This window comes from Aphanomyces invadans (assembly GCF_000520115.1).
Source record: "Aphanomyces invadans strain NJM9701 unplaced genomic scaffold supercont1.2, whole genome shotgun sequence".
Classification (NCBI taxonomy): Eukaryota; Oomycota; class Saprolegniomycetes; order Saprolegniales; family Verrucalvaceae; genus Aphanomyces; species Aphanomyces invadans.
In genome coordinates, this window is record NW_008580147.1 from 1,577,973 (window position 1) to 1,597,982 (window position 20,010).

General features: G+C 55.5%; 7 protein-coding genes across 8 annotated transcripts; 5 read left to right on the forward strand and 2 right to left on the reverse strand.

Annotated features, from left to right (window-relative positions):
• H310_01343 (hydroxymethylglutaryl-CoA reductase, degradative) lies at window positions 1–2,890 on the forward strand. Its single transcript, XM_008864422.1, has 4 exons — window positions 1–290; window positions 343–973; window positions 1,037–1,496; window positions 1,579–2,890. The coding sequence occupies exons 1-4, from the start codon at window positions 76–78 to the stop codon at window positions 2,754–2,756; spliced, it is 2,484 nt and encodes an 827-aa protein (XP_008862644.1). The 5' UTR covers window positions 1–75; the 3' UTR covers window positions 2,757–2,890.
• A 543-nt stretch (window positions 2,891–3,433) lies between these two features.
• H310_01344 (hypothetical protein) lies at window positions 3,434–4,421 on the forward strand. The gene is made up of 5 exons (XM_008864423.1): window positions 3,434–3,773; window positions 3,839–3,924; window positions 3,995–4,112; window positions 4,162–4,223; window positions 4,279–4,421. The coding sequence occupies exons 1-5, from the start codon at window positions 3,540–3,542 to the stop codon at window positions 4,355–4,357; spliced, it is 579 nt and encodes a 192-aa protein (XP_008862645.1). The 5' UTR covers window positions 3,434–3,539; the 3' UTR covers window positions 4,358–4,421.
• Window positions 4,205–5,552, reverse strand: H310_01345 (hypothetical protein). The gene is made up of 2 exons (XM_008864424.1): window positions 5,144–5,552; window positions 4,205–5,091 (listed from the first exon to the last, which is right to left on the reverse strand). Exons 1-2 carry the CDS (start codon window positions 5,509–5,511, stop codon window positions 4,452–4,454), a joined length of 1,008 nt encoding a protein of 335 aa, XP_008862646.1. The 5' UTR covers window positions 5,512–5,552; the 3' UTR covers window positions 4,205–4,451.
• A 247-nt stretch (window positions 5,553–5,799) lies between these two features.
• Window positions 5,800–7,478, forward strand: H310_01346 (hypothetical protein; the record flags this gene model as incomplete). The annotated part of the gene is made up of 2 exons (XM_008864425.1): window positions 5,800–6,248; window positions 6,308–7,478. 2 exons carry the CDS (start codon window positions 5,800–5,802, stop codon window positions 7,476–7,478), a joined length of 1,620 nt encoding a protein of 539 aa, XP_008862647.1.
• A 589-nt stretch (window positions 7,479–8,067) lies between these two features.
• H310_01347 (hypothetical protein) lies at window positions 8,068–10,329 on the forward strand (the record flags this gene model as incomplete). Its single annotated transcript, XM_008864426.1, has 10 exons — window positions 8,068–8,141; window positions 8,205–8,247; window positions 8,348–8,479; window positions 8,533–8,642; window positions 8,695–8,818; window positions 8,882–9,219; window positions 9,274–9,489; window positions 9,535–9,717; window positions 9,784–9,853; window positions 9,899–10,329. Coding segments are annotated over 10 exons (1,313 nt in total), but the record flags the coding sequence as incomplete, so codon positions are not given.
• A 1,082-nt stretch (window positions 10,330–11,411) lies between these two features.
• H310_01348 (hypothetical protein) lies at window positions 11,412–14,256 on the reverse strand. Its single transcript, XM_008864427.1, has 12 exons — window positions 13,983–14,256; window positions 13,863–13,936; window positions 13,668–13,806; window positions 13,361–13,591; window positions 13,223–13,306; window positions 12,982–13,157; window positions 12,694–12,919; window positions 12,579–12,642; window positions 12,413–12,532; window positions 12,257–12,348; window positions 11,750–12,205; window positions 11,412–11,670 (listed from the first exon to the last, which is right to left on the reverse strand). The coding sequence occupies exons 1-12, from the start codon at window positions 14,232–14,234 to the stop codon at window positions 11,572–11,574; spliced, it is 2,013 nt and encodes a 670-aa protein (XP_008862649.1). The 5' UTR covers window positions 14,235–14,256; the 3' UTR covers window positions 11,412–11,571.
• Window positions 14,257–14,347: 91 nt separating this feature from the next.
• On the forward strand, window positions 14,348–19,988 carry H310_01349. Of its 2 annotated transcripts, none has more exons than XM_008864428.1 (21): window positions 14,348–14,960; window positions 15,017–15,383; window positions 15,432–15,900; window positions 15,963–16,104; window positions 16,160–16,310; window positions 16,369–16,498; window positions 16,554–16,696; window positions 16,749–16,970; window positions 17,021–17,332; window positions 17,413–17,676; window positions 17,728–17,791; window positions 17,852–17,979; window positions 18,038–18,203; window positions 18,248–18,532; window positions 18,583–18,900; window positions 18,961–19,068; window positions 19,116–19,250; window positions 19,336–19,357; window positions 19,409–19,564; window positions 19,621–19,715; window positions 19,775–19,988. In XM_008864428.1, the coding sequence occupies exons 1-21, from the start codon at window positions 14,378–14,380 to the stop codon at window positions 19,946–19,948; spliced, it is 4,434 nt and encodes a 1,477-aa protein (XP_008862650.1). In that variant the 5' UTR covers window positions 14,348–14,377; the 3' UTR covers window positions 19,949–19,988. The 2 variants fall into 2 exon arrangements, with proteins under 2 accessions (XP_008862650.1, XP_008862651.1); XM_008864429.1 differs by having other exon boundaries at window positions 15,017–15,371; window positions 19,775–19,948.
• Window positions 19,989–20,010: the final 22 nt, after the last annotated feature.

A 20,010-nucleotide genomic window follows, 5' to 3' on the forward strand; every position in this document is an offset into this window, starting at 1 on the left:
CCGAAAGATGCCCAACCTGAAGAGAAAACTCCGTCGATTTGGTCTGGTTTCTACAACAAGACACTCCGAGAACGCATGGATGTCCTGTCGCTGATGTATCCGTCGGCTGTGCCCCGTCGATCCAGTGATACCGGCGACTTGCAAGGGTCGCCCCAGCGCGCTCCACGCAAGTCCAGCCTTGGACAAGTTCCCAGCTTGAGTTTGAATGCCGATGAGATCGGACATCTGCCATCGCGAACGGCTAACCTCATGATTGAGAATTGCATTGGAGTACTTGGGATTCCATTGGGGTGCGTGCACCAACCGCCACTTGCATAGCACTCAAAATTTTCCTTTGTGTAGGCTTGGTCTCAACTTTATCATCGACGGTACGCCCTACTCTGTGCCGATGGCTGTGGAGGAACCGTCGGTTGTGGCTGCTGCGTCGAGCGCTGCCAAACTAGTTGCCTCGCATGGGGGCTTCCGCACGGCGACTTCAGGCAATGTCATGACGTCGCAAATTCAATTGGTCGACATCAAAGACATTCCCGCAGCCATGCAAGCAATCCACGATCACCGGAAGTCTCTGATCGAATACGCCAACACGCACTTGTGTGGTAACATGGCGCGTCGCGGTGGCGGAGTCGTACACATCTATCCCCGCCTCGTACAAGACCCCTCGACATTAGACTCAACCGATGGCTGGTACGCCGCCGCGGCCGACGAACTCCGCATCACGGCTTCCGGCTCCACCCCGTTCATCGTGGTGCACATTGACGTTGACGTCTGCGAAGCCATGGGCGCGAACATCGTCAACACAATCGCTGAGGGCTTGTCTAGCCAGGTGGCTGCTTTGACCAACAGCCGCGCAGGTCTTCGTATTCTGACAAATTTGTGCACGGCCCGCCGCGCGCGTGCGTCGTTTTCGATCCCCGTGGCGTCCATGGGGTGGAAGGGCACTGAAGGCAGTGTCGTGGCCCAGCGCATTCTCGAGGTATTTTTGCGACTTGAAGGAAGAAGCTGTTGTGTCAAGGTCCCCAACACCGTTTGACTATAGGCCAATGATTTTGCCATTCGCGATCCGTACCGAGCTGTTACCAACAACAAGGGAATTTTGAACGGCATCGATGCGGCGGCCGTGGCGACGGGCCAAGACTGGAGAGCTATCGAGGCCTCTGCCCACTGCTTTGCTAGCCGCACCGGGCGATATACCAGTCTCTCCCAGTACCGAATTGAAGACGGCTTCCTCCATGGCTATCTCGAGCTGCCTCTGTCGGTTGGTTCAAAAGGTGGTGCTCTGCAAACCCATCCAGGTTACGCCTCGACGCACGCGATCCTCGGTCGCCCCACGGCCCAACAGCTCAGTGGCATTTTGGTCAGCGTTGGTTTGGCCCAGAACTTTGCTGCCATTCGCGCCTTAGCCATCACGGGGATCAACCAAGGCCACATGGCTCTGCATGCGCGCAACATTGCCGTGGCCGCCGGCGCCCCCAACGAGCTCGTCACCGAACTCTGTGGTACGTCAACCGTCCTATATGATTCGTCCTGTATTGCGGACTCTTTCTCTGGACTGGATTCCTCATGCTACAGTGACCGTAGCGTACATGCTCGCGCGAGGCAGCATTAACGTCGAGACGGCGAAGGCATACTTGAAGGCACACGCGGTCTACCACGACATCATTCAGTCAGATGCTCCTCAGCTCGAGAAGAAGCGCCAGCCCAGCATGCTCTACGTCGAAATCAACGTTCCAGGACTGGCAAAACCCGTCAGCGTGAACCTAGCCTTCCTGTCAGTGCGTGGGGACATTCCCCAGACCATCGTGGTCTCCAAGTTGAAAACAAGCTCGAGCCAGCCGACCTCCATGCACGCGCAGTTGCTCGGGGACAAGGGCTATGTTCAACTGGAGCGAATGTTCATGTTTCTCGCGACGATGCGTGTCGTTGTGGGGTCGGACAAGGAGCGTACGAATCTCGAGTTGCAGAACAAGTTGCTCCTCTTGTCGATTCTGATCAACTTGGTCATGTACCAACTCATGAAGAAAGACAAAAAATCGTGCCAGGCGTTTGCAAACCAACTCGTGGTCCACGGGATGGACGTGAAAACTGCGACGGGAAGCGAACACTGGACGGAAGCGTTTTTTGCGACGCAGGACGACCCAGTCCTGAGCACGGGGCTGCCTTTGCTGCTTGCGCTATGGCAGGTGTTCCATTACCACATTGAACAAGAAGTGGCCAACCCGATCCTCCAGCAAGCGCTGGTCGCTGAACAGGCTGCTCTCGTCGACTCGATTGCCAACTGGCAGTCGCCACAACGCTCGAACGACGCCGCGGCCAGCTTCGTCGAGTACATGGAGAAGCATGCGAAACGGTGGCAAGCCACGATGTTCTTGCTCGTGGATTGTCTTGCGCTCGACAACCAGAGCCTCACTCCTGCGCGTCTTGACTTTGTCAAGCAAGCCGGCCGTTACATTGAATGGCAGGGCACGGTCGCCCACGACTTGGCGCGATTTGAACGGGCTTACGTCGATCCCGAAGAGCGTAATGTGTGCGTGTGGTTCAAATCTCATGTCTACCCCGACTGCACCATGGACGAAGCGTCCGTCGCCTTCACCAAGCTATCCAAAGACAACGCTGCTGCGCAATGGTCCTCCCTCGAGCACCTCAACAAGACCCATGAGGAAAAAGTAGTGCACTTGGCAGCCCTCGAGAGCGTGGTCAAGACGATTGTGTTGCATTATGGAGATGACGCGAGCAAGTCGCGCAAGCTCTCGTTCTAAGGCGTTGTCGATGACTCCAACACGACGTGGGCAATCGTATAGCTGCCGTCGTGGCTCAGCGAAACATGCGCGGCCTATACGAGTTGTTGAATCGACTGTATATAATCATAGAGAACTATCTGGTTTCACCGTGACGTTGAGTGCGTTGGCCAGGTGCTTTGTCGACCCGTCGAATACGAGCGCGGGGGTGGGGGTGGCTGGGAGGTGCAGCGGGAGAAGGCTTCTGTCATGGGGACGCAAAGTGTGCGAAGGAAGGTGCTTGTCTAGTCGTATCTCTGGAAACGGAATTCGCCATGATCTGAACGCTTTGTACGTCGCTTCTTTCACCGCCCATCTGTGGAATGTGTCAGCGAGGACACTTGGGGTAGCTTCACCTGTTGGCAAGGAACTGCGTCTGGGCGAGGCTGTCCGATATAGCGCGGAACTGAGCGATCTCTTGTGGGTGGAGGTACCGCCGCAAAAAGCGCTCGCCATGCTTGTCGAACGTCCGCCGCAAGCGGCCACTTTGAACCACGTCGACGCCGATTCCGACGATCGCCATGATCGGATTTAAAAAACATCGAGAATGTCTTAAAATTCAAAACGTCTGTTCGGTTGAAGCATTTGTATGGGATTGATGTGTTTTTAAATACTTGACTGTATTTGATTTCATTGTCCCGATGTAGTCGAATTCCACAACAGCATTGAAACCACCACCACAGCAGCAGCTATAATTAGACTCCGTGGTCTTTGTGGCCATCGACTCACACAATCCATTGCCCACCTCAGCACCCGACGACAGCGATGGACCGCGTGCGCATTCTGTTTGGCGCTCCGTCGTCTTCGACATCGACTTCCGTGGCGTCATCTGTTGAGGCCGCTGTCGCCGCGGTCACCATCAAGATGCCCAAAGGCACGACTGCCCCAACAGAAGACACGTTGTCTGACATGAGCTTTGGATGCAAGTCTTTGACCAAGATGCAGCGGTTGTACGGATTCGCCTTTTGCTTTTGTGTAGGCTACCTCATCAACTTGCTGGTACGTTGTTCGTCACGCTTCTAGACATATTGTTGTCGATCGGTGCTCAGCATTTCATGTTGCAGTCCACGTTTGCCCTGCTCGGGGGCTCTCGCAATGGAGCCAAGTTTGGGATTCTGTACTCGATCGGTAGCGTGGTGTCCCTTTGCGGGTGCGCCCTCCTTGCGTGAACTTCGTTCGTCCTTCTGACTCATCCGTGTGTCTGTCCTTCACACAATCAGGTCGGGGTTCTTGGCTGGCCCTGCCGAACAGGTCAAATCGATGGCAAAGCCAGTGCGCCGCATCGCGTCGGCCATCTACCTCTTGTCGATTTTGCTTGTGCTGGTGATTGCAGTCACGGTACCCTCGCTGTCAACACTGATCGTGCTAACGGCGGATGGAATGGTAGAATCCTCAGCTTGGCCTTTTGATTCTCTTCCTCGCGATGATGCAATTCGGCGCAGCCGTGTGGTACCACCAGTCATCCTGTTCAACACATCATGGACCTTGACGCAATGATTTACAGGTACAACGCTAGCTACATCCCGTACGGCCGCAAGGTCCTCAAGTCGATCGGGTCCAAGTGTCTTAGCAGTGTGGCGTAAAACTTTTTCACCTCTCTGCATCGACAAGCTTCAACACTTCGCATCAATCTATTCTCTGTTCCCATCGCATGGCTTTACCTCTCGGCAGCACGAACTAGTACCCGTGCGACCACTTGAACGTATACTCGAGCGACTCGCCCGCTTGAAAGTGCGACAGGTTTCGCGCAAACACCCCCGCGACATCCTCCGGCATACTCAGCGCCGCAACGTGGGGCGTAATCACAACGTCCTTGCGCACCCACAACGCACTCTCAGCGGGCAATGGCTCGACTGCAAACACGTCCAGGACAGCACTCGATAGCCACGACTTGTCCAGTGCAACGACCAATGATGCTTCGTCGACCACGTCGCCGCGACCAACGTTGATGAAGCAAGGCTTCTTGGTCTGACAGGCTTGGAAGGCATTGCCGGAGAGGAGGTTGCGGGTCTGTTCGGTACTCGGGAGGACGTTAACGACGTAGTCTGCCACGGATAAAACCTCATGGAGGTCCGTCGTCGTTGGAATTCTCGACGTCAAAGTACCAGACGGCGTTCCAGACGAACGCTTGAGCCCGATGACGCGAAACCCAGCCGTAGACACGAGCGTTGCGATGACTGTGCCAATGTCGCCGAAACCCAAAATCCCAACAGTCACGTTCTGAAAGTGCCGATACCGCATGTCCTTGGATCGGAATTCCTTGTTTGCCTGATGGACAGGTGCCAAGTGGAACATGCGCTCTTTTGATATGATCCATCTACGAAAGCAGCGTCAATATCACTGACTTGAACGAGTAAAGACGAACCAACCCCAGGACGTATTGCGCCATGTGCTGGCCCATGATCCCGCCTGCGCGTGAGAGGGTGAAGTCTCGGCGCGGCTGAGTCAAGATAACTTCTACCCCAGCAAACGTTGACTGGACCCATTCCACGCGCGGGGCATGCGGCAAGGCCGAAATCACAAGCTTGGGATCACCCAAGATGACCTTGGCGTTGCGAAGCAACTCCAAAGTTGCCACGTCGATCGATCCTGGTCCAGAAAGGACGGCGCTGTTTACAGGCACAACGTCAATGACTGCACCAGTCGAGGAAGGCAATAAAGCTAGCGCCGCGCGGACCTTCTCCGACAGCAACGGGATATTGGAAATCACGGGGATGCGCATCGAGGTTGCCGACATCTCGCGTTGGAACTTTCCACAATATTGATGATCGTCTGAAGGCTGTTACTGTAGTATAAAAAAGTAAATATATATATTTAATATTCAGTTCTGCGCTCTATTTGAAAGTCAAATAGCAACAGGCTACAAATTTTCATATATTTTTTCACATTCGCACATATTCCTGTGTTAATAGGACAAAAAGAGTGAAAATAAGCAGATTTTGTAATTCGTTGTGATTGGAGAACGTGATGCATCCGGATACCACGTGCCGGTGCACACGACGTTTCTGCCCCGGAGTACAGTGCCATGGAAGACCATGATGCATTGAGCTTAGGTGCGAATACAACACCGGCGGTGGTGCCGGTGGCTGCGCCCGAGGTCTCCTCTGAAGATGTTAACTTGGATGCTGCATATGACGACATTGAATACATGGATTTGAAAGTGCCAGGAAAGGTTGATCGCGCGAAACCCGAGAAGAAGACCAAAGCCATGACAGACAAGTGCTGTCCGAAAGTTGCGTCGTTGACAAGCGAGATGAAAGCGTCTAGAGCCGTGACGCGAGTGACCCAACGCCTGGGTCTGGAGCGAGTGCATGAAATCCAAGTGGAGTATGCTTCTCTTAAGTCCAAATTTGGCCAACACGACTACGAGAAGGCGAACGCGATGATCCGAAACCTCATGTCGATGGGATTGAGTCAAATTGAAATCCGCGGTATCCTCGGCGTGGGTGGATATCGGTTGCAGCGACTATACAGGTATTTGCACTCACTTTCCACCGCGTGCCATGCCAGCTCATCCTTTGACGTCCATGCAGCTCTCACGCTGTGAAACAAACGCCGACGACATATGCTGCGGCAGTGGTCACTGAAGAGCTCGCAATTCCACCGCCTCCATCAGTTCTAGCTTCCCCATCTTTAAGCACAGGTGACCAGGTGGTGCACATTCCTATCCTTTCATCAATTCCCCACCTTGTGGACGTCGTGACGAAAAAGGTGGCCGCCTTCCCGCTGGTGGCATCTCGCGTTTTGTTTGTCGATATCGACGTGGCTGGTCTGTCTCTCGAAGCTGCTTCTCCTAAGGCCATGGTCCATGCTGCCAAGCTCGAAGCGGCCGACGTGGTCTTGGCAGACCCCGCCGTCAGTGGCCTTGTTTTGCCATACACCCCGCATCTCAAGTGGATGCAGTTGTCGTCGGCTTCACTAGACGACGGGTTGTTTCTGCATGCCAGGCGGGACTTTATCTGCACTCGCGCCGGGGGAATCCACGGACCGCACGTAGCTCAGTTCGTCGTCGGGTGCGTCGTGTTCTGGATCATGTGTCGAACTGACGCAGTGGATCGCAGACATATCATTGCCACAGAGCGATTTTTCGTCAAAGCCAAGGATTACCAGACCACACGGTCGTTCGCATCACAAGCGTTGGCGTATCGAAACCCCAAGCACGTGACAGTCGGCATCCTTGGCCACGGTGACATTGGCATGCATGTGGCGAAGCTCGTGGCGGCAGCGGGCTTTCGCGTGATGGCGCTCAAGCGACGATGTCGACCATCGCCTTGGTGGAATGGTCAGGATGACTTTGGGTTCTCTGTGTACGATTCAATCGCCAAGGTCGTCGAGGCCGCGGACTACATCGTAAACACACTTCCTCGCACCCCCCACACGCACAATTTGTTGTCCGAGGCCGTGTTGCGCCTTTGCGTGAAGAAGGCTCCTTGCTTGATTGACCTGAACCCGTGGAATGTGATCGACGAAGCGACTCTCATGCATGCCCTGGAGCACAAGTGGCTCTCCAGCGCGATCATGGACCTGCCGATGCCTGTGCCACCGACAAGTCAACTGTGGCACCATCCCAGCGTGACGCTAACTCCGCGCGTATCCCCGCCAAATCAAGCGGAGGCGGTGGCCGACGTGTTCATTCAGAACTTGTGGCATTTCATGGGGCACAGACCGATGCAATACGTCGTGGATTGGAGTCAGGGATATTGAGTGCATGCGATAAAACTATGGCACACGTGTGAAATCTCAATGAAGAGAGCTCGGTGGAACCGCCGTTTGTTTCTTCGTCAGTGTGCATGGGATCATGAAACTAGGTAAAAATAGCTTGTTGTTAGGTTGGCAATTCCGACATGCCGAACCATCGGGCTCGCGCGGTTGGCCCAGACGACCCGCGCAAGGCCTCGCTGGCGACGCAGTTTGAGCTCAAGACCGTCAACGGCAGTGCGTTTGAGAGATTGGTGGCTGACAACGGCCCGAACGTCGTGCATTGCCGCCAACTCCTGCTCAAACCCGTGGAGAATCGAAATGTTGAGGACGTGCACACGGTACTTTGGCATTGCTTTGGCTAGAACTCTGCTTGCGACTGCCATTTCATTTAGATTAAAATGTTCTTCAACACGTCCAAAATCGGCAAGTACTGCGCGCACCTTGACCTCCGTACGTAGTTTTGCTGACGAGGGCCAACTTGTCCTGACGAAATTCTTGCTCCATCCTCGTCGACTCACCAACTCTCCTCTGGCCAAATCTATGTAGAAAAGGTAAAGCTCGACGGTGCTGGGACTGTCCAGCAGTCACAGCGCGATGTGCTGGGGTGACGTAGGAGGCGGAGTTCTTCAAGTCTCTCCAACTCGAGATCGTCCACGCGGCCAACACGTACGTGTTTCGCCAGGTTTGTAAATCTTTCGCGCGTGTGTGCGGCCGACATGCCTACACTAGGGCGACATGGGCGATAAATTTTATGTCATCTTTTCGGGCACGGGTACGTTGCACAAACCGCCACGGACCGCCAGCAATCGCTCTCGTCTGGTCGCTCGTGATGACCCCTCATGTTCGTTCCTTGACTCTTGTGTATGCTCCAGTCCAAGTGCGCAAAGCCATGGTCAATCCAAACGGCGACAGCGTAGAGAATGCCGTGTGCGAACTTCGTCCAGGCGACTGCTTTGGCGACCGCGCTCTCACGGGTGCATGGAACGAAATGCTTCCTCGAGAAGGTGCCGTGCTACGGGCATGACGCGTTTTTGTTCCAATGGACGATGGCTTGTAGCGTCGATCATTACCATTTCCAACTTGACAGAACTCGCCTTCATGGACAAGATATCGTACTCGCGCGTGATGCGGGACAGGACGTCTGAGATGCACCTCGATATGCCCAAGGTTTGTCGTCTTCGTCAGCCAAGAGGAGACATGACCATGCTGCGTGGAAAAGGTCGCTGGTCTCGACGTGGCCAAGCGCTTTCGCTCCAACAAAGACATTGTTCGAACGATATTCCTCCAGCCCGCCCACGAGCGCACCGAGCGCGACCTCAAGTTTGCTGTCGAGTACCTAAAAGGTTAGTAGGATGCCGTGCTACAACGCCTCACGTTCATTTTGTCGCGTGTGGGGTTTGTGGCAGGCGTCAAATTTTTCGCCAGGTTCTCGTTCGAGGTCCGGAAGCAATTGTGCAAAGCCCTGCGGCTCGTTTGCGCATGGACCAACACGGTCGTATTTGAAGAGGGGCACCTGGGCCACCACTTTTACATTCTCTTTGGCGGCAGCGTCGAAGTTTTGATTAGCACCACGAACCGGTCACGAGAACGTCCTTGGAAAGCGCGCGCGATGGTGCTGACAGTCGTCGGTCGGATATGTAGGTACGACGCCACTGTGCAAAACGTTGTGTCGACGCTCAAGGAAGGCGACACATTTGGCGAACTTGCGTTGTCAGAGGAGAATGGAGTTCGCCGCGCGACGGTGGTCCGGTGTCTTCACGTTAGGCGACGACCGTTGGGCTTGATATGGCGACATTAGGTCGCAACAGAGTACTCGGAGTTTCTGACGTTGAGCCGCGACGAGTACATCCCGTTGATTCAAAAGTACCAAAACCAGTACCACACCGAGTACGTGCGCATGCTGCAGCAGAACCCATACTTTATGGGCGACGCATGGGACGTCCACACGCTGGAAGCGATGTGCGCGGTCATGGCTGAAAAGTACGTGCCCTTTCAAGGCGTGATCTGCGAGCAGGTGCTCCATGTGAAGTTCCAAAACGATCGATGACTGGCGGCGCAGGGGTCGCGTGCGTCCGAGATGTTTATCGTTGTGCGAGGAGAATGTGTTGCCCAGTATGACACGATGGACCCATATACTAACGAGGTATTGGAATCGAAGCGCCCGACCTCAGCGCTGGACCCGACAGGCCATCCAAGTTGGGCTCGAGCGGTATGGTCCGAACAGCGTCATCGGATGCGCCGAGTAGGTCTTTTTCCCATGCACACGATGCATCCCCAAAGAGATTTGGGATGCTTCACAGCACGCTAGAGCGACGGCGGGCAAGTTCAACGACGTGTACATTCGGCCAGCGTCCATCGTGGCGGCGTCGCCAGTAAAGGTGCATGTGATGCGCGCCATGGCTGTTGTCATGGATGTCGAATAGGTGCTCGTGTTGTCGCGGTTTGACATTTTCCACCTCCTTTCCCCCGAAGCTCGCGACGGACTCCAGCGGCGGAGCAACGATCCAGACGCGGAGACCCTCGACGCGCGGATCTTAAAGACGATCGTGTGGGAAAAGTACCGAACCAACTTTATCGCGGACTTGCACGTCGAGAAGGCATCGTCGGCGGGTCGTTCGAACACGAAGTCGACGCCAGAGCTTCGAATGAAGGATCTTGCACTTGTCCAGGAAAAGACGGCAGAGTCCCCTTCAAAGCTCCGAGGGAATTTACCGCTCGTCAAGCGTACGATGGACCTGCACGGCAGGAAAGTGGTCGAATCAGGCGAGCTTCACCTTCATCCTCGACCCAAGCTCACGTACTCGACGTCGCATGGACACTTGAACCTTTCCTCAACACACTTGCACGGTCCCTGGACGGCCAAGGCAAAGCCGCCAGCGGAGATTCTCGTTCTGGACTCGACCCATGCCGCCCCCACACTTTTGGCAACGTCATCGTCGATGCCAGAGCTGCCCCCCTTGACAAACCATCGCGCTCCATCCACGTCGCCCCATCCCTCTGCTTTAGCCCCTTCTCCTACTCCCGTCATGGGGATCTCGCACTTGAATCCGAATCAGCACATTCCATCGACCCCCGACTCCACCCGGACAAAGACTCCAAGTGGGGCGACGAGTGGACCCCACGCCACGCGACAATTCCTATGGACGCCGCTGCACGGCGTGTACCAACCGTACGCTGTCGTCGGGTTCAGCCACCCAGTCGATACGAAATCGTACGTCGCGTTTCGAGTGTGCGGCAAGTTTCGCAACCTGGATGCGGCTCTGCGAATGTTCCACGACGTGTGCAAGCTAGAGCCGATGTCCGTGAATGCGTTCGAAGACCACAGCAACTTTGTCGTGTACAAGGATGGCGAGGTGAGCCTGGCCTTGCGCAACATGCACGGCGATCGGCCGGACAATGTTACCGAGACAGCGCCCCCTGGCCTTCAACCCACGCAGCCGCACCACGTCCGCCATCATCCCTTGAATGCCCTGGGTCATGCGACCAATGCAACTGCAGCAGGGCCGTCGGCGAAAGACCCACCACCGCGACTCCGCCAAAAGCGACACAGTGTCGTGGTGACGTCGCCCGACTCGAAACTACCGCTTCCGCGCACCGAAGAGGCCGCGCTTCCAGACAGCCGCACGATTGCCCATGGCATTCGACAAGGCAGGGACCCCGACGTGATGGGCCAGCGGTACGCATGCATTGGTCTTCGGCATCACGCGGACAGCGACGACTTGCATGTTCATGTGTACCATTGCTTTCCCACGCATCAAAGCGCGATCCGTCACTCCAAGCACCTCGTGTCGATGCTGAATGCCTTTGCCGACAACAGTTTGTACGTCGTGCCGCTGTTTGACTGGATCCATCGTGAAGACATGGACCGATATGAAGGTACGTCGACCGATTGTCGTCGATATGACATGGGTCGCTGCAATAGCTCGCAACACCGACTTGGACAGCATTCTGGACGGCAAGCTGACCATTTCCAAATTTAGCGGGTGGAAGGCTCGCAAAGACGCCGTGCGGAAGCGCCAGGGCCACATGTACCATGCCTAAGCCATGCCAATGGAATCCATGTTGTCCAAGACACTGCAGGGTATTTTGATGCTCGTTAGCCCCACGGACTAATGCTCGAGACGAATCCCTTCACGGACGACCACATTCCCACGGCGGGTTTCATAGCTGGAGACGACAGAAACGATCCGTACTCCTGTCAAACGCATGGTCAGGATCACTCGCTCAAACGTTGTGGACAAGCGGCAGACACAAATCGACGCAGTGCAACTTACATCGTGATCGTCGTCGTCGGAAAGGAGAGATTCCTCCAAGTGGCGTTTGTCGGGGGACCCTGTGGGTCCGGTCGTAGAGGGTTCGGGATTCAAGGCAGATACAGACGGTCGCTGCGACGTTACCGCTGCGTCGCCGCGTGGCCGCTTCACGACAAAGTAGACGGAAAAAACGACGCAACTCACCGCGACACCCATGGCAACTACCAACTCGATACACATGACAATGAGCATCGCCTGGCGATCGATGGGAGGGGTGTCTGGGGACGGCGGGTTTGTCACGTCCGCGAGGCCTAGGTTGACCACGACCGCGGCGGCCATCGTCGACGCCGACGTTGACGTTGTGGCTGGGGGGTGCCCTGTGGTTGCGTCAAACACCGGCATGAATTGGAACTGGGACGCAGAGATCAGCGCAAACGTCCGATGCAAGAGGTAACGTGCGATGCCGTGCATCGAATTCTACGTCACGAGCACATTAGTCTTGGTGGTGGTTGGAGTTACAAACCCGACCTTCAGCAGACCACGATACAACATGTAGTTGTGAACCATCAGACCAACGCGGGAAGTTGTTGTTGCCGAGCGCACGTCGCTTGCAGCCGTCGCTATCGAATTTTCCAGGACAAATGCTCGACGAGAGCAACTACATTGCAGCAGCAGCTGACGCACCTCGTTCGGTCGGCGCGATGGCTTCGCATGGATACATGGACACCGGAAACTCGTCACACAAATAATGAAACGTGGTCGAAGTGGGCAGCACGTGCTGGATGAGACCCATTTGAATCGTTTCTGTCACTGCCACGATAAACACATCGACAACGTTCCAGTGCAGTACCGTCCAAAGCCGTGGCGAACAGTGGAAACATGCCCGTAACGTAGTTGTGGCTCGTTCGAAAGATCTAGAGACAGACACGCGCGCGTCACAATCGAGAAGACCAAGGCAGTCCAACCAGGTTCTTTGGATCCCAGAGCTCTCGCCGCAGCGTTCGCGTCAAGGTCTTCACCACTGCTGCGAGCTTCTCCACTTGCGCTTTGTTGGGCAGCCCCATGGGACACGAGAACCCGAGCTTGGTGACAGGTTGATACAACAGTTTGGCCATATCGACCAAGGCTTCGGCCGACCGTAAGAAGACCGTGTTGAATTCAACATCGATTGCGTTGAATGCTGCTGCACATCTACGTCAACGAGAATGAGCAACATGCGACGCATGATGCATCGACAGAGTTGAGCGCGATACTTGGATTTCATGGCAGACTCATTGTAGCGCTGGTCGACAAAGCACGTGGCGAGGTACAAAATGGGATGATAAATGTCTTGGACAATTTCATCGCTGGAAGCGCCTGGATAAAAGACGGCTGCTTGGTCCGCAAAGGCTTGAGCCGTCACTTTGGGCACCTGTAGGCGGCTAATTACCTACAGAGATGACCCCATTGTTGAGGTCATTCCATCAACACAAAGGCTAAACAACATCGCCTTACTTGCGCGAAGTCCGCGGCATTTTTGACTGGTGCCAGCGCCTCCTTCAACCCGGGATTGATCGCAGCCATGCTCTCCCATGGATGCTATCGGGGCTCGACACAGGAAGCTCCTGTTTGTTATTGTCATGCAAGTAGTACCCGCAACGATAGCAGCGACGTGTTGGTCGCTTGCCGAGAAGCCAGCAAATACGCATGGAACTTGTACAGAGATGGAAACACATCGCACAGAAACCCCATCGCTTCGTGGGTGTAAACCGGTGTACTCATGGACGTGTCGAGCGGTGCCAAGTAAAAGATTCGCATCGCGGTTTCGGCATGCATCGGTGGGGCCAGTATGCCCGACGTGCTCGAGTTGGTCCGAGAGTCCGACTACAAGGAAGAGCATGGAAAGAATGAACAATTCGTGAATAGAGTGCCTTATGACGCAAATAGATGGAGCTCGTACGGGTCGTGCCACCGACCAAAACGCTGGACCGGGGTAGAACGTCTTGTTCGTTGGCAACCACGACAACGACGCGCCAACAGACGGCCCGTAGATGAGATCGGGCATGAATCCGTTCGACCATTGATGGCTTAACAACGATCTACATGACGGAATGTCAAGTTCCTTATCACGATGGACAACACAGGGACGACTCACTTGAACTGCACCGTGGCGTGAGTAAAATCGTGATGAGCCAGTGCTTGGGCAGCCAACAACGCATCTCGCGAGTTCTACACGTCCACATTGACGGATATGTTGCACATTGTCGTGGCGTACAATATGCTGAAACCCAATGTCTTCTTGGGGGCCAGGCGCTGTCGCGTTCATCTGGTCGTCAAAGTTGGCTTTGAGTACAGCAAAGGCTGCCTTGACGATCTCGTCTAGTCGCGGGACTTGAGGCGGAAGGTCATCCGGGTCGAAATGGCGAGAGTCGAGCTGATCCTGGTTAGCAGCCAAGTATATCTTTGGAATCCATGCCTCGGCCAGCCACACGAGGCTGCCCACCAGCACCGCGGCGCGCAGAATCATCGGCGGTGTATCTTCTTCGAATGTGGCAATAAAATTATAGAGTTTTCCCAAGTTGTCATGGACAGTTAGTTTGTACGATGTACGTCCCGTACATTACAAAACTCGAAACGACACTTGTTGCGACAAAATCGACCGATCGTGGCATGCAGCAGAGCCCGAGCGGCGGCAGTGTCGCGGATGCACGACCGCCTGCATTAGAATGGAGGCCATACGGTATCTTGCTATTGAGCGGCAGCACCAAGGTGGAAAAGACAGCCAAAGAGAAGCTCCTGACAGTACTCAGCGGGTCGCTCACCCCTCGCGAGCGAGGTGTTTTCAAGGTCATCAAGCGCGTTGATTTGGCGCTGGACGGCAAGGGGGCCGATCCTGACGCCCTTGCAGGTGCATTCTATAAGATGCTCGACCAGGATAGAATTGAGTACACCACTCCGAAGCCACCACCCCCTGCGACGGCAGTCGTGCCGCCTTTGGCAACGCCGCCGACAGCCACACCCGCCAATCCACCATTAGCAACAGCGGCCAAGCCCACCGCGCTACCACCCAACACTTCCAAACGAGAAAACTCGCGAAAAACCTCGTCAATTGACTTGAACGCGGAGGACGAGTCACCTGAAGAGGACTTGCTTCCGGCCGCCGCTGTGGCGTTGGAAGTCGACCTTCGCACAGGCTCGCCGTCGCACATTTATGTCTTTGTTGATTACCCAGCGTCCGTTGCCGAAGTGAAGAGTAAGTGGGGTCTTTAACTACGTTGGGTGCGCGAACGTGGCTGATGTTCTGCGCAGGCTTGGTCGCATTCAAAGCTAGTCCTGAAAGCATTGCAATGAAACGGCCTCCAACCCTGACATCGCTGATCGACGGCGTCGTGCTAATGACCGTAGCTTCAGCCAAAGACGAACCCCGGCGCCAAAGCATCGTGAACTCTGCAGCCTTGGAGGCTGCAAAGGATATTGTGCAGGCTGCAGCAGCCCCTCCAGTTGCAGCTACGCCAGCCCCGAAGCCAGCGGCGGCGAAAGCAAAAGGAAAGAAAGATTCGCTAGCACCACCATCACAACCAGTTCCAGTTGTCGACGTTTCACCTGTCGTTGTGGCTGCCCCCCCTTCCGACTCACATCAATCAGCGAATCTCGCGGACGTCGGGTGCGCACTCTGGTCCATACAGCGTCAACAATTTTCCTGACACTGAAAGCGACTCTATAGTGACATCAATCGGCTCTTCAAAGAGCTTCAAGCAGCTGGCCAAGTCGGTGGTTTGGAGTGGACAGACTTTTCATTTGACGTGGTGGATTGTGGAGATGGCGTCGCAGGAGAGGCCAAGCCCTTGGCGATGTTGACAAGAGAGCTCAAGACGCTACTGGCAAACTTGGCCGTCGACAAGCTCCTCTTCAAGACGTGGCTCTCGAGCATTCAGATCATTCCTGTGCCAACGCAAGATGCACTCCCCGAGAAACAAATGGACGCGCTCAAACAAACTTACGCCGATATTCTGGATGTGCTGTACGAGCCGAGCGTCGGCGTGTCCGCGATCGTATACGCCATGACAGAGACCGTCGTCAAGTCGTTTGTCAAGCCCGCACAGCCTCCGCCACTTCCCACATCCAGCAAAAAGAAAGCCGCACCTCCTGCAGGGGAGCCCAAAGAATCGTCAGCGCTGTCACCTCTTCCAAAGGTAATGCAGATGCCGTTTCCCGCCCGTGATCTCGCTGATATGATCACCATGGATGCCACCAGCCCGTGGCCAACCCAACCGCGCATTCGTTCCCACCATTCATTGAATATGGCGACGTGTCCAGCGTGCGTTTGGCCCGAGCTGTGTACCAATACTCATCCAAACATCCCTTGATGCGGTCGGGGGAGCCGCGGGTGCTGCTCGGTCCGTGCTCATCTTGTTTGCGGAACACTCGTCCTGACATCACGTCGTTGAGTAGGTCGACCGCTGGATGACTTGGAAAAGAGCTTGTGGCTCTTGAACGACTTACCTGGGGTGGGCCACGGAGGCCGCAAAGGGATGCCGGTCGTGCCGACGAAAAGCTTTGTGGAACGAAGTATCGATGACACAGAGCTCATGCAATTTCACTCGTACGTTGGTGCGCTACCATGGCCAACTGGACAATCTGAATCCACGAGTGGGGTCTAGCCTGTCGATAGCGGATGTGCACTACACGCGGAAAATGATGGAATTTGAGACCATGCTCGGACCCAAGTGGCAAGGGAAGCTCCGATCGAGGACTTTTCACGAGCATCTGGCGCCACACGTACTGCCGCAAGTACGTCGTGCGCGAATGCTGAATTTCGACGAGAGAGGTGACTGACTTCACGCAGCGACTGTCGGCACTGATTGGTCTCAACGTGCGTTTGATCAAGCGCTACTACGCCGCCGACGACACGCTGCTCTTGGCGGGGCACGTGGAAACGCCTCAAGGTCGCACAAGCATTGCGTCCTGGAGTGCTGCCGACAGCGTCCGGTATATGATCATATCATAGTGGCAAATCGACGTCACCGAGTTCGTATTGTAGCCATCGGCCACCGTTTAAGGATTGGCGTCAGGAAAACCTGCTACCTGAGGCGTACTTGACACCGCGCACAGTACAAGCTCTCGGAGCAGTCGTGTCGCTCTCGATGGGCGAGTTGCAAGCTGTCTCCGAGGTTGTGCACTCGTTGTACCCCTCCGACCACTCGATCATTCAAGTCCTTCGAACGCCTTACTCGTCCAGTTGGCTCAGCGTTTATAAAGACAAGTACTTCCCATCCGATCGATTCAAACACCTTGACATTCAACCGTGGCTAGCCACGTCTTTGGGTTGCGACCGACCACGGCCCTTCCTGTCGCCACAGTTCGACCAGCAAAGCCATCTCCACCGTTCCGGCGCGACTCCAAAGCCCCGAAACCTTCCGTCCAGTGGACAGACTTCCCCGCAACGTTCCACGCGAGCTTTAGCGACGACTCCCACCTTCGCATTGGTCGTGGTCTAGGCAAGGCGATCGTTTTAACGTACACAGTGCCGTCGGGACTCGTCCTCACCGTGTCGTCGGACGGAACGATTCGCCAGCAATACGCCAACTCAACGTCTCATGCGGCCACCCCCAACAACCACGAATCGTACGGGCAACTACAACAGCACAATACCCTCCATGAATGCGTGTGCAGCCGCCCTCAGAGTTGGTCCATCGTGCCTGTAGAAATCGCGTCATTCTCGGCAGAGGCACCGTCGTGAGCACTCGCAAAGACAATTCGCAAGCGATTTTGTATGCCAGTGGACGCATGGCCAAGAGGTCGTCCCCCACCGACACCTTTGTCACAGTCGACGAACAAGGGGTGGTCACGTGCGGCAAGAACCACGCGCCGCTTCCCAACGTTCCTGTCCATATTGACGTCGACCCAGAGACTCGAGCCGTCATCGCGACCCGCGACGACGGGGTGATCGTGGTCACGCATCCCAATGGGTACTTCTGCATCATGATGCCAGTGCCTTGGACATCACGATGGGATGGTAGAGCGTACTTGACACAGCACGACGATGGCACACGCATGTATGGGAACGCTTCCAACAGTCATGTGGTACGGACAAAGCAGCCGCCGGGCCCTCTCTCGTCGCACGACTCTGACGAGTATGGCAAGGTCGTTCAAAAGGAAGGGTATGCAGAAGTCAGCGTCGACGTCGACGTGAATGTCACGGCACAGCGTCATGCATTGGGAATGAAAGTGGCCGTGACCAAGGGGGGGATCCGCACGCGCAGCGTCATTCGGTGTGTCCACGACAGGAATGTCCATCATCGACATGGACATCACACGACTACCCGGCAGGACGGACGATGGGACGGTGATCGAGATCGACTACGACACCCGCGTCATTGCTTCCGTGAACGGGATCATCCGCGTTCGCAAGCCCGACGGCACAGTCGCCATCGCGTCCGACAACGGCGTCGTCGAGTTTCGTCCCCGTGGCATCAGTTTGGGCGACGCGCCGCCGGTACTGCGATGGCATGTGCACTTGTGTCTCGGACACACTCGTAGACTCCACGCCGTGAAAACGAAGAAGAGATGGACTCGTCGACGGGAGCTTACTACTTCAACTGCGCCACTGGGAGCCTGCAAATGAACGACCACGAACACAATGCGTACTCTGTGCTTGTGGGCGACGGCACGATCGAGCCGCAGGTTCAAGTCGAGTTGGCGGGGGTCGTGACCATCCAGGACTGTGCCAATTACGGCGTGCCACCTCTACCCGTGAAGGCAGTGGTGAACAACCCACTTGAGCCGTTCCTTTTGTTTCTGCACGGCGACGGCACGGCGACGGAGGTGCGGCCCCATGGAACATTCCAGCGCCGCATCGACAGTGTTCCCAATAGATTCTGCGCCCGTCCGATGTAGTCGACTACTTTCAGCAAGTCCAGCGCAACCCCCACGTCCAACGCGTCACGAGCGAACCGCCGTCCAACACGCACATTTACTTGCACCACTTGGACAGGTTCGAGCAGAACGAGCTGTGGTTCGCAGACCACAAAGAGCGGCAGCGTCTCCTCGAGTGTGTGACGATTCCCGCGAGGGCGAGTCGGGGTGTTCGAAAACTGCTGCACAATTCTGTCCCGCTGCAACTTCCACGTGTTCACATTGTGCGGCACATCAAGGAAGTCACCGTGTTGACGCCAGAACAGTTTACCGCGATGGTATGTCACGTTAAGATGGCTCCAAAGCATCCAGTAATGTCTTCCCATGGATGCACACAGCTGAACGCGTTGGACGCATGGCGCGAGTGGTGCGCCAAGCGTGAGATCGCTCAAGACCAGTATGCCGTCTTCGACCCACGCGATTCCGAAACAATGGTAGCGACCATGGTACGTTCGATGGTTGAGGGTCCACGATGTGTGTCATCATGGCGTAGGCGGTGCAAAAGAAGATTCAGGCTGCATACAAAGCTGCTCGAGCGAAGAAAAAGGCCGAGCGGCAAAAGTCGAAAGAGCGCGAAAAGCACGAAGTCGCGGACGGTGACGGCAACAACATGTCGACTCTCCAAGAGGTACTATCCCATCGCTCGGTGCTCTAGCGTGCAGCACATGCCGTGTCATGGGTGTTTGTCTCTCATTCGTCTTGTCCATCGCTAGGTCGACAATGAAGAAGATGAAGGTGCTCTCGACAGCTTGTGGCGCACGACACTGACTCCATGTACTTGGGTAGAGGACGACTTGGACGAGGGGTACCGCGCGTTGGATGATAGCGACAACGACAGTCGGGACGAGCTGGATTTCAACGTCGACGACGACTACGAGCTCACGTTGACGGCGTTTGGTCAAGCTGACACGGAGAACACCGGGCGCCTCAATGCCGTGCAGAGTAATGATTGCTTCCATGTTAGACCGTCGAACGAATCTTCTCACGTGCCACTGCAGCTCGGCGGGCGTTGGTGCATGCCCTCGGCACGGGCGTCACCCAGGCCGAAGTGAACGCGGCGATACAAATGTTTACTGAATGCGAAGACAGTCGAGTATGCCCACGTCGTCATGCCGACTCGGCGGTGTTGCCCCACGCTTTCATTTGTACTAGGTGACGTTCGAAGCATTTTCCCGCATGTTGAATGCGTTCCGCGAAGACCAGGATATCACCGCCCTCGCTGACTTGACAACTCCGCGGTCCATCTTGCCTCTAAAGCTCAAGTCACCACGAGCCAAAATGCCATCCCCCCGTGGCAAGGTCGGCGGGGGACCATACGGGGCTTGAGTTCTCGCAAAAATAATCGATATTGTGTATGCACAACGACCTATCTTTCGTCGACGACAGTG

Coding starts and splice junctions, on each gene's coding strand:
- H310_01343 (XM_008864422.1), top strand. CDS start 76: ATGGATGTCCTGTCGCTGATGTATCCGTCGGCTGTGCCCCGTCGATCC. Junction 974..1,036: donor TGGCCCAGCGCATTCTCGAG/GTATTTTTGCGA, acceptor GTTTGACTATAG/GCCAATGATTTTGCCATTCG. Junction 1,497..1,578: donor GCTCGTCACCGAACTCTGTG/GTACGTCAACCG, acceptor CAGTGACCGTAG/CGTACATGCTCGCGCGAGGC.
- H310_01344 (XM_008864423.1), top strand. CDS start 3,540: ATGGACCGCGTGCGCATTCTGTTTGGCGCTCCGTCGTCTTCGACATCG. Junction 3,774..3,838: donor GCTACCTCATCAACTTGCTG/GTACGTTGTTCG, acceptor TTCATGTTGCAG/TCCACGTTTGCCCTGCTCGG. Junction 3,925..3,994: donor AGCGTGGTGTCCCTTTGCGG/GTGCGCCCTCCT, acceptor TCACACAATCAG/GTCGGGGTTCTTGGCTGGCC.
- H310_01345 (XM_008864424.1), bottom strand. CDS start 5,511: ATGTCGGCAACCTCGATGCGCATCCCCGTGATTTCCAATATCCCGTTG. Junction 5,092..5,143: donor ATGGCGCAATACGTCCTGGG/GTTGGTTCGTCT, acceptor CTGCTTTCGTAG/ATGGATCATATCAAAAGAGC.
- H310_01348 (XM_008864427.1), bottom strand. CDS start 14,234: ATGATTCTGCGCGCCGCGGTGCTGGTGGGCAGCCTCGTGTGGCTGGCC. Junction 13,592..13,667: donor TTTGGTCGGTGGCACGACCC/GTACGAGCTCCA, acceptor TCTTCCTTGTAG/TCGGACTCTCGGACCAACTC. Junction 12,206..12,256: donor TGTATCGTGGTCTGCTGAAG/GTCGGGTTTGTA, acceptor CTCGTGACGTAG/AATTCGATGCACGGCATCGC.
- H310_01349 (XM_008864428.1), top strand. CDS start 14,378: ATGCAGCAGAGCCCGAGCGGCGGCAGTGTCGCGGATGCACGACCGCCT. Junction 19,251..19,335: donor ACATGTCGACTCTCCAAGAG/GTACTATCCCAT, acceptor GTCCATCGCTAG/GTCGACAATGAAGAAGATGA. Junction 19,358..19,408: donor CGACAATGAAGAAGATGAAG/GTGCTCTCGACA, acceptor GTACTTGGGTAG/AGGACGACTTGGACGAGGGG.